At 36.9% G+C, this 12,486-nt stretch overlaps 1 protein-coding gene across 1 annotated transcript in view; it reads left to right on the plus strand.

The window, feature by feature from the left end:
- Nucleotides 1-11,523: 11,523 nt before the first annotated feature.
- Nucleotides 11,524-12,486, plus strand: part of EYS (eyes shut homolog) — a 708,088-nt gene continuing 707,125 nt past the window's right edge. Inside the window, exon 1 of the mRNA XM_039729652.1 lies at nucleotides 11,524-12,277. Within this exon, the coding sequence (XP_039585586.1) occupies nucleotides 11,524-12,277 (754 nt within the window). The remainder of the gene's footprint in view (nucleotides 12,278-12,486) is intronic.

Below are 12,486 nucleotides of genomic sequence, written 5' to 3' on the forward strand. Positions count from 1 at the left end.
TGCAGTCTGCATGCTTTCCTGAGAGTTAAAAGCTCTCCACTTTTTTATGACTAATCAGGACAACTGCAAGGAATCTCTCACAGTTTTGTGAGAAATTCATTTTTTGAGGTTATTATGAGATTCTGAGTTAAATTAATGTATTTTACTGATCCAAAATCTACTGTTGGAGCAGTGTTGCTTTAAGAGAACCTCCCTCAAATTTCAGATACCAATGAAAACTAATTTTGATGCATCAGTATCCTATTACCTCTGAGCCAAGAAGTATTTCAGCTTTGACTACAAATGCAAGTGCAGTTGAATAAAATCGTCGCTTGAATGAAAGCAGCATGAGGCCCAAACCAGATCTTTCCAGGCAATTAAATACAAGCATAACCTCACCAGTTTTATAAAACTCTCTGAGCTATATTGCTTTTCTGCAGCTGAAACAGGTGACGATACCTGTTTCCTCACAAGCAGAGAGTTTGAATAGTCTTTCAGAAACACTAGGACATTTATGGCAGCAAAATATAACACATTATATTCATTATTTGTGATGAGAATCTGGATAATAATGTCAATAAAATTTTTTTCCTATACACAGTTTGCTTTTTTCCTACCATCAGCTAAAATCCTCTTTTGAGGATTATTGTAGAGTCTTGGTTACTCCCCAAGAGTCATTTTTGTCTATGTTTTAGGAGAATTGCTTGTTCATTTCTGTATTATACTTGTTAGCTCTTTCATTTTGACATCAAGACTGAAATTCTTTTATACAAGCCACATGACACCTTCTTCAAAATTTAGAATAAAATTCTGTTCATCTCACCTTGACTAGTAGAAGGATTGGCTTTCTGTGCCATATGTGAAAAAGATTTTCCCCATATACCTGCTGCAGCTTAACTCAGATGGCTAGAACTCAGGTTACTGGCGGGGCTTGGCTGATATTCATTGTTAATAGTGATTTCCAAAGACCTAGAAGGATGGACTCATCTGCCTATTTACTCAGATTTTTCAAAATACAGTTGGTGAAAATTGTAAGCTTTCTGATGTTTCATTATCCCTCAAATGTAGTTGTCCCATATTCTTTACTTTGTGAATTCCTATAAGAGTTAATGGGGAGGTAACTAAAACCACAGAAAATTATATATAACTCTAATAAGCAGCATTAAGTACCTGTTTTTTCTTTTTTCTTTTCTTTTTTTTGCAGTTATTTTAAGAATACAGCTAAGAAGTTCAATAAAAAGCCTTTGCTAAATTCTCCGTGAGTAGTAACAAGCCCTCCAAGTCAGTATCAGTGAGAAAGTAGTTGGAGAAGCAGTGATGATTTAATTCTTGCAAAGTACTAACTTGCAAAATCCTAGCAACAATAAACCAGTTATTAAATTTCTCTTGTTGCCTAGATATACTGTTGTATATTTTATTTAAAATATATTAAATTATGGAATGATTTTATTAATTCTATCATTAAACAGAAGTTTCTGTCAAATATATTAGTGTATTTCAAGAGGCCTATTAGGAACATAGATTATAAATATTGTTATTTATAGTTAGTATGTATTCACTATATGTGCGTGCACTCAGTGCTGGACTTTACACTGTTAGGTTTATGGCTGGATTTGATGATCCTAAAAGGTCTTTTCCAACCTAAATGAGTCTATGATTTTACAATTCTATTTACACATGGTGTTAAGAATGGCCATTGCATCAGATAAGGCCATATGTAGATACATCACCTGGGCTTCATAGGGATGCCTTTTTACACCTAAATCTTCCCTGCCCTGGGGCTGAGTTTCTCGCTTTCTATTTAAATTCATTATCATGCTGGGTTTAGAGGGGTTTTGGCAGTCTCGAGACCCGTACTGGTCTACCAGGAGCCAATACAAGGAGTTTGTCCCAGAAAAGTGCTGGCCTGCCTCTGTATGGGCTCCTACTCCAGGCACATCTGGTCCTTTCTCACAGCATGTTCTTGCCAACAATCCTTCCTTGCCTCCATAGTTATTTGGTGATTGGTTTGGAGACATGCCTAAAAGCCCCTTGTCTTCAGAGCTTCTGCAGAGGACCTGGTAAGGAGACTCGAGTAGCTCTTCTGTGATGGCAGGCTGATAGGGTTGGGGCTGTTCAGCCTGAAGAAGAGAGGGTTGCATGGAGACCTCATAATATCCTTCCAGTATCTGAAGGGGGCCTATAAAGGAGAGGGAGAGGGGCTCTTCATCAGGAACTGATATGACAAAGAGTAATGGGTTCAAAGAGAAGGATTAGATTAGATGTTAGAAAGTCTGTACTTTGAGGGTGATGAGGCACTGGAATAGATTGTCAATAATTGTGGGTGCCCCGAGCCTGGCAGGTCTCAACGCCAGGTTGGATGGGCTTTGAGCAACCTGGTCAAGTGCAAGGTGTCTCTGCCCATGGCATCTAGTTGGAACTAGATGATCCTTAAGATGCCTTCCAATCAAAAGCATTCTTTGATTCTTTGCTATCTAGGAGTCTCCAATTATCTTATTCATCCTTTCTATCTAGCCTCAACTAAAGTTGGACACAATGGACTGTAATAGTCAAGACATCTTTAATAATATGGCTCCTTAACCATGAAAATGTCAAGTTCATGCTTTCTCTAACAGAGTATTGAATGGAATTCACTTAACCTGTATTATCTGGTGGGGTTGATGAAAATTAATTTTCCTTTCATGATTTCTGCTGTTTTTCAGGGAGATCGGTCTTAATTCCATTGCTCTAATTAAGGATCAATTATTTTGAATCCAATAGAATTTAACTCCTTGAATATGTTAGGAAACTAGTTCTATTTTAGTTCACATACAGCTCACAGATTTGCCTATGTTTTCAAGCAGTATGGAGAGATAAGAGAGGACTTTAAAAGTGAAGCAGTGAAGCTGTGAAGCTACCTGATACCACTAAATTATATTCATGCTTTTTTTTCATTTAGGGGTTTTCCTGCTGACTAGCCTTACACATATGGATCAACCATCCATACTCACTGGGGTGTAGCAGGTATATTCTTCAAGTGTTTCTTTAAGGTTTGTTCCATTTGAAGATTGACTTGTTTGAGATTACTGCCTTAAGTAAACTAAAGTGTGCTGTGTGGTGGCAATTTTAAGTTCAGAAGCATATTTTTGATCATAACAAAAAGTTTACTGTAAATGCACCTCTGAAATGGAGGAACTCAAAAACCTCAAAGAAATGGAAAAAAATGTGATAATCCAGTTTAAACATACATATTGTTTTTATAGACAACAAGAAAATAGAGTAAACTTTTCTATTGCATTTAGAATCCTTTTGCAGTTTTACTTTGCCCATCATAATTTTCATGCATTCTCCTTGAAAATCCTGCTTTTACTTTAAAGAAGTGTGTACATGCTTTACTGGCATGACTAAATACTTTCAAAGTTTAAAAAACAAGTGAAAGGCAGCATGATGATAGACATGAGAAATGTGTATTCTGTTCTATCTGTTTTCACTTCATTCTTTATACAACACTAGTCTGACAAACTGTTTGAAGGAATTTAACTGAAGTAAATACTCCATACGTGTTTCAATGAATGTCAATGCTCTTTATCATAATCCTTGATGGTCACTTTCACAACCTTGTTCTGTGATTGGGCTATAACTAATAAGGGCTCAAGGTTTCTCATGGTTGCAGACCTTGTGTTGTCAAATACATCAGTGTTAAAGGACAAAACATGTTTAAAACCACTTCTGCCTTCTCTCTTTTAATACAGCTGTAGTGCAATAAACTAAATATGAGCAATATAAATTAGTATGTAGATTAAGAAACATTAGAAAGGAATTTCACCACAAGAATACAGTATTTTCCTTAACAATTTCCGCTGTTAATATTTCTAGCTTTTTTTTTTTTAACCCCAGGCACCATAAGTATCATGAGTGAATACAACAAAGCTGTGAAATTCAGCAGAGTGATCAGTGGGGCCAGAGAGAATGTAATTTTCAGTAGCATGGGATATTGTTTTTTTCTGCTCTAGTTTATACTGCAACCACAGTTTCCACTGAGTGTCAATATGATCTAGGATGACACTGTATCATAACTGAAAAATAAGTTCATCATTAGAATGTCTGTTGGTTATGGAGGGTCTCTATTGGAATTTCTATTACTGCTGTCTTTTTAGAGATTTGTTGTTGATTTTCATGCTATTACTTGCTCTTGGAATATTTTTCCCCTCTTGTGTTTGCATATGAATCTCTTTTTCACATTCATCCTGTAAGGTTCTGTGATGCTTTTATTTAGTTTATTTACAGGTCTGCTTCTTGCTTTCCTTCCCACACTCTTAGATATACCAGCTTCTTTTTATCTATTTCAAGCCCTGACCAATGGTATACAACTTTTAAATTTATTTTTAATACAGTATCCTTATATAATTTCTGTTTTTCCTATTAACACCATTGCCAGTTTTAAACATTTTTTTAACAAATTACCTCATTAATTGTTTCTCTTTTGGAAACTGAGGGCAACTGTTGACCTTTTTGCATTTTAATTCTTCCTGCAGGCATTTGGAATTCAAGTACATGATGGCCACTGCTAAAGAGACACACTGAACTAGAATCACATCAAAAGTTGCTTTGCCATTTGTGTTTTTCAGCCAACTTCTACATGAAAGAGTAATAAATTCTACATAGAAATTTAATCTTTATTTAAACTGCGTGGTGTTATTTGTCTAATGTACCTCATAGCTGCAATCTCCCATTACAGATAATTTTCTTCACTCACTCTTTGACCTCTGCAGGTCACAGTCATAGTCACATAGGGGCTTCATCATGGTCTTAGAAAGAAAACTACAATGAAGAAAACGTTTCAAGACTGTGTATTTATAGATTTATTTAGGGGAAGCCATGCCATGTGAAACACTTTTTCTAGGATCTGTTTTTCTTCTATAACTTCTTCAGCTGCCTTTTTGGCAGATTTTTAGTCCTTATACTGTTTTGTTTGGTGTGCAAAACTGTGAGTGAAGTAAAAGAGAACCGTGTGGGGTATAACAGGCATAGAGGACTGGTTTTGAGTGGTAGGGTTCTGGTAGAATCAGGCCGCCAACTACCTTCTGTTCCTCACAGATGTTTCCTGAAGTCTCTAGGTGGGGAAACCCATCTGTGCAAAGCTGTCATCAAGCTGGAGAAACTGCTGGTCCTTTTCAGACATACCTATGGAAGGCACTGGTAGCTGATAGGGGCTGGAGACAGGTTGGAGCACAGACATTGTGATGTATGGATACAGATATCCTCAGAGACTTCAGCCAAGGTCAACTTAATGTCCCAGGACTGCAGAAACAAGCATCATAAATACACAGGGCACAAATACAAATGCACAGGGCAGCAGAAAAAGTTGTGTTACATACTACACTAAAACCTTCTCTGTGTATCCTGGAAGAATTGGGACAGGCTCCAGATACCTGAGTGTGGGCACAAAGATTGCCTATGTATGTGTTGTTTCCATGATCATTTTTCTCATTATCAGAACCACTAAATAGAATTTCAGGCTGGCTGGTGAGCTGGTTTTGACTGGATTGGAGTTTATTTTCTTCATAGGAGTCAGTGTGGGGCTGTGCTTTTGATTTGTGATGAAAACAGTGTTGATAACACAGTGATATTTTAGATATTGTCAAACAGTGCCTATACAGAGCCAAGGTCTTTTCTGCTCCTCACCTCACAATGAGGAGTCTGAGTGTACACAAGAAGTTGGGAGGGATCTCAGCTAGGACAGCTGACCCCAAGTGACCAAAGGGATATTCCATACACAGTGTAGGGTGTTGTGCTCAGCATATAAAGCTGGGGGAAGAAGGACAAAGGGGGGCATTTTTAGTGTTGTATTATTATATTACAACTGTGTTGTATATGTTATATTAGTATTATATATGCTGTGTTTTTATATTAACAGTGTCATTGCAACTCACAAATTTTCTCATTTTTACCCTTCCAACTCTCGCTCCCATCACAATAAGAGGAAATGAGCAAGCAGCTGTGTTGAGCTTAGCTGTTAGACAGGGTTAAACCATGGCAGCTAACAGTAAACTAGAGTAAAGTAAAATTCCCTGGCTTAATACTGTTATGCCTACCTTAAAGACTAGACACCAGAAACTGTGATAAGCAAGTTCAACACTGTCTGCATCACTGCTCTGTTTATATTTACAGTAAAACTGTAAGGTAGAAATAAGGGTTCTGTATTTTGAGGTGTAGGCAAATTCACTCTCTAGCATGTTCAATATTGCTTAAACAAATGTCATATGTTTTAAATGTTGTCTAGTAAATAAGGAATCATTTGCAAATAATTAGGATTGGCAAACATAATGCAGAATTTCCTAGGAGGTATTAATTTTTTGATGAGAAATAAAAAGGTACAAAGGGCTACTTGGTATGTCATTGAGAACATTAGTACATATTGCAAATTCAGAAGTAGAAGTAAAATTTTGCAGGTTCTGTACTTTATGGCTTTCACTTTATTATTTATACCTATTACATCATGCTTAAATTTTATGTTTTTAAATACACATCAGAATAAAACAAACATAATATCACAGTACTGGGGAGCAGCAAACATGGGCTGCCATGCAAGGGTGGAGTGCTGGAAGGGGAGAGTGATGGTGACATCAGTGACAAGAGGCACCATCCCATAGCACCCATATGGGACAGAGAGTGTCTGGGGATGGTGCTCAGAGGGAGCCAACAGTCCAGTGGTACCCAGACACATAAACAGCAAGGAGACAGGTGCTCAAGAGAGTAAGTCAAATATTTAGGACAGGGTCAAGGCCTAAGTAATCAAGATATAGGGGCAAGTACCTGCTCACTTGCAGCATAGCCCAGATGAGTATCAAAGATCAGAACTTGAGCTTAAATGCAGCTCCTGAGGAAGGAAGGAGCACACTCAAAGCACCCCCCGTCCCCCCAACACCACCCTCCCAGTTACTTCACATCATTTTGGTCCAAGGTTGCAGTCCATCCCACCAAAGCTTCTCAAGCACAGGAAGGAATTTAACAAAGGGGTCATGCAACATGTGGGAATGTGGAAAGAGGACGTTCATTCCTGGCCAAAACATGGTGGTGTGATGTTACTAAACATTTCCTGGTTTATTCGCTTCTTTGACAGATTTTCTTTTCCTGAGAGATTGTTAAAGTTAAATATCATCCATGGGCATTTCTCCAATCTCACTTATAATGCACTATATTTTTTGTTATTAGTATATTAATACCAGCTATTAATAGAAAGAACATTTTAATCCTTAAAATGCTGGACAGGAATACAGATCATTTGGGATTAATTTTTGTTGAAGTTTTGCATAAATCTACCTGCTTTATTCTCCTCTAGAGCAAAATAGAGTATTGTGCTGCTTTTCACTCATCTTTATGTAAGTTTAAGAGTTAGATTTTCTTCAAGTATTTCTGTATCCATACAAATCCTGGTCTTGAAATTTTTTTAGTCTTCATCAATGACATGGAGCCAGCTGGGTTTATAAATAGGAAGATTTTTATCCTTGCCTAAAGCAGATGTAAGGTATAACAGCTGTCATAATCTCTTTCAAATTTCATCTCATGACATCTTTTTATCTCATGAGATGGCCTCGGCATTTCACAGTTATTTCATTTCTTTGCTGATTTTCTAAGTAATGTATGTTAATATTACAACTGTGGTTCATACAGAGCTTTTTACTTTTTATACTCATCACTCTATAATTTTTTCCTTTCATGATTTTATTTCTAAATAAACAATCCCTTGGTATTTCTTTTCTATATTACTTCAGGTCTTTTTCATTGCTTTTATAGGATGTTTTTGTTTATTTAATATTGTTTATTTTTATTTTGTTTATTTTTTATATATCTCCCATAATAATTTTTTAGCTGCATGAAGACTAATAATGATGTTGGGAAGAATAAAAATAGTTAAAATGCTGCCAACTACTTATTTTAAAATAGTTCAGATCTATCCCATATATTGTATATGGGATATATCTACATATCCCAAATATTGTAATGAACCACATTTTCATTTCCAGTAAAAATGAAATTTGTATATGACACCAGAATGATGCATAGTTACCTGAATGAAGGACAAAATTTAAGTGGGCAAGAACTCTTCTGCATTAGACATGCAATAGCTTTCTTTTTTGAAGTGTCTAAAAGGAAAAAAAACAACCTTTTGTAAAGGTCTATTTTAGTAATACCTGGAAAAATCTCATTATGAAATAGGTATGAAAAGATGGGCTGCTGAATGTAGGATTTCTAAATCTATGCAGTAATATAGATCATAGACTTCTACACCTGATAACAGTAACAGATGTAATAGCAGTTATAATGAACATAATAGTTCAAGACTGCTACCTTAAAAGAAAAAAAATGCTAAATGACCCAAACTACACATTTGATACCCCATTATCTAATAGTATCTTTGAACATCATGAGATTATGAAGATAATGGAATGGTCTCAAAATAGAAAGACTATGAGTATTCAGCAGTAAGAATAGTACTTTTCTTGCAGATCCATGTCCTTTCTTTCTTTCTATGGGGAGGTAATTCTCAGGGGTGAAAATACAAGGCAGAGAGAGGAAATTAGTACTAACATACTTGCCTAGCTTTGGAGCTATGTGGCTAGAGTGCTGAAACTCTTTGAAGACAAAATTTGGATCCAGTAATTAAATTAAAATTAAAACTATTCTGGGACAAGGGTCAAAATAGAGTTTGTACCCCTTCTGAGTTTAATATTTTTAACTCCAAGTCTCCTGTTATTACTATTAGTTAGTTATTGTCCACACTTTTCTGATATCTTAAACAGTGCTGACCACTCTGCTGCACAAAGGTCATTGGGGCATGTTCAACATATTACTAATAGGACATAGCTACATTTTAGATGTTTTCATCCCAATTGAGATAGAAATAGGAGAGACTGAATGTGACCCTTTAATATTATCCTATAATTGCCATCATATCATTAAGTTTTTTCAAATTCTTCATCTAAAAGTTTCTGCAAACAGTGTCTTTTCTTTGTCCTTTGAAAGTCCTTTGATGCTTCAGTCTAGTCCAGAGTATGGACCAAAATACACGTGAAGCATTTTGGGGAAAATGAGGACATTTAAGGAAATAATATACTCTTGTATCATGATCCACATGCCCTTTTGTGATAAACCAGTGTAGTGTGTTGACCCTGGGCAGATGCCAGGCACCCATCAAAACCATTCCATCACTTCCCTCCACACTGGACAGAGGAGAGAAAATATAATGAAGGGTTTATGTCTTGAGATAAAGACAGAGAGTGATCACTTACCAAGTACATGGGCAAAACAGATTTTAATTAGAGATATTAATTGAACTTGTTACTAAAAAAATCAAAGCAGACCAATGAGAAGTAAAATAAGACTTTAAAAACAACTTCCCCCACCCCTCCAACTTCCCCAGTGCTACATCCAACACCAGTGGTACAGGGGGGCAGGGAATGAGGATTATGGTCAGTTCACCACAAATTGATTCTGTTGATGCTCCAGAAGAGGAGTCCTTCCCCTGCTTCAGCATGGGGAACTTCCCAAGCAAGACAGTTCCTCACAAACTTCTCTAATGTGAGTCCATCCAACAGGCAACAGTTGTCTAGAAACTGCTGCAATGAGGGATAGTTTTCTGTGGAGTGCAGTCCTTCAAAAATAGGCTGCTGCAGCATGAGTTCCTCACAGAGTCTCAGGTTCTACCAGGAAACCTGCTCCCCCATGGGCTCCTCCCTCCACTGGTCTGCAGATCGCTGCCAGGGTCCTGCTCCAGCATGGGTGTCCTGGATGTCCTACAAGTTCACAACCTCCTCTCAGGCACCCACCTACTCCAGTGTGGGGCTCCTCCAAGGGCTGCAGGTGGATCTCTGCATCCCCACAGCCCGCCATGGGCTGCAGGGGCACAGCTGCCTCACCATGGGCTGCACCAGGGGCTGCAGGGGAATCTCAGCTCTGGTGCCTGGAGCACCTCTTGCCCCTTCTTCTGCACTGACCTTGGTCTCTGCACAGCTGTTGCTCTTACATTCACACTCTGCTCATTTCTGGCTGCAGTTGCAACAGCACAATAACTTCTTCTTAAATCTTTTATCTCATAGGTCTTACCATCATTTCTGGGATTGGCCCAGCATTGGCCAGTGTCACGTCCATCTTGGAGCTGGCTGGCATTGGTTCTGCTGGACTGGAGAAAGCCATTCCTCTAACCCTCCCCCTACCAAAACCAGGCCAAGCAAACCTAATAAAACTACATGTGCGTAGGTGTAGAAAAATATGCATCTACATTATTTTTACATGTGCTGTGCAAAAATGAAAGCAATGTGAACAAATTTCAAATTATAAATACTATAGTTTATTTATATTGAATGGCTTCCCTTGTAAGATAAATTTTCTTTAGAATAACTTTCTCATTTGTAAATATCAGTTTAGTGGCCACTATCTTAAAGGGGAATATAAATATCTGAGTGGATCAGATAAGGATACTGAAGGGAAAAAAGACTAAAAGACAGAAAAAGCTTTGTATTTAAGACAAATTAAGGTATTACTAATACAAAGCTACGCTCAGATAAGGATACTGAAGGGAAAAAAGAATAAAAGAAAAAGCTTTGTATTTAAGACAAATTAAGGTATTACTAATACAAAGCTATTGAAAATTTCTAAGGTATTTAACATAACATTAGGTTTTCATAATTTTCATTATGACTCCAAGAAAAAGCTTCATAATCTTATTTTGCTGTTCTTTCTGTAATCACTCATCTTGATGCAATAAAAAGTGCTAGATATACTCAAGAGACAGAAAAGGCTAGTCTATAAATTAAATAGTCCTGGAGGACTCTGTAATCTGTTTTATTTGACTGTAATACATAAAAGTTTCAAGCATATGATTAGAGACATTTACTTTTAAAATATGTTCTTTGAAAAGTAAAGATTTAATGAAGGGTTTTGTTAAATGTATAACAAAAGAGTTGAGTAGTGATTGCATGTTTTCTTTAAAAAGTAAAAATTCTCAGGTCTACATCTTTGGAATATCTACTTTTATAATAAACTCTTAAATAATTATCAGAAAAATATTTATGGTTAAAGCTTATGACTAGACCTTAGATGTTCTTGTTTAGTTCCTCATTTTGCCTCAGATGCCCATCTTAATTTTTTACCATTAATTTTATCATCAGAGGGTGGAAGCATGAAAAAGTACACCTTCAATCTCTTTCTCTTGTGCACACAAGTACAATGAAATGCACTAAATAAATATCAAATTTTTAGCAGGAATAAAAATAGGAAAAAGCCTGACTTTTTTTACAGTTTTGGAGTTCTGATTGTTTCATTTGACTTATTCCAATTTCTCATTACTAATTAGATGTTACCCTTGATTTGTTGTACATTTTATGGTTTGTAATGTGATTTTAATATTCAACTGTATTTGGTGTGAAAACAGAAATATTTTTCTCTGTTTGAATTCCTAGGGTGCCATGGAAAATACATGTGAACCTTCAGGAACAAATGTTCTAAGTTATCCTCAGTAATGAAGCATAGGTGAAAGGAAACTTCCATTGATCAGGTGAAATGATGACTACGAAATCAGCATTTTGCATGGTAGTGTGCTTTCTTCAACTTTGCATTGTCAATGGACAGGTAATATGTGAGAGACAAATGATTACTGAATGGAGAACAGAACCAAAACCTACCATAATAAAATGGACACCAAGGGAAAATGTTTGTTCAGATTTTTACACTGAATGCTGGAATATGAATAAAAGTGTTACTGGAGAAATGTCTGAAGAACATAACCTCAGTATCCCTCAGATATGCCCTTTACAGCTTCAATTAGGTGATAGTCTCTTCATCTCCTCTGAGCCGTCCTTTCAGTCCTATGGAATGAATCTGGTAAATGTCTCCAAGGAAGAATTTATCAACTGCCCTAAGGCTGGTTTTCTTCAAGAGCAGTTGATTTTTGTTTGCCAGATAAGAGGACTGCACCAAGTGGACCCTAACTGGCTTGGTGCTGGAACTCACTACTTTGCAGAACTTCACAAGAGAGGTCCACTATTGTGCAACATGGGCCTTCGTCTGAACGTTACCGTGAAGCAGCAGTTTTGCCAACAGTCTCTGGGTGCACCACTATGCTCTGGGCATGGAAAATGTCTAAGCCACATCTGGGAGAAAACATATAATTGCCATTGTTTCTCACAGTATTCGGGAACGTTCTGCCAGAAGTTTGATATATGTTCCACTAAGCCTTGCCATAACAATGCCTCCTGCACTGAGAAATCAGAACTTTCTGGAGATTCTTACGAATGCACATGTCCTCCAAAATTTTCAGGTATTTCTTTTCTCCTCCAGGGGTAAACATTAGGTAGATAATACACTTTCCTTAAGAGATGATAAAACAATTAGAATAACACTAGCAAGACTTTTGTATTATTTGATTGTCCATGGCTGCTACCATACATGCAGGGTATCTTTTACATGGTATCACTTATAGGAGACTGTGCAGGCATTTGAAGACAGTTTATACTTGCAGACATTCAT

This window comes from Passer montanus, unplaced genomic scaffold (genome assembly GCF_014805655.1).
Source record: "Passer montanus isolate IOZ18808 unplaced genomic scaffold, ASM1480565v1 scaffold11, whole genome shotgun sequence".
NCBI classification, from domain to species: Eukaryota; Metazoa; Chordata; class Aves; order Passeriformes; family Passeridae; genus Passer; species Passer montanus.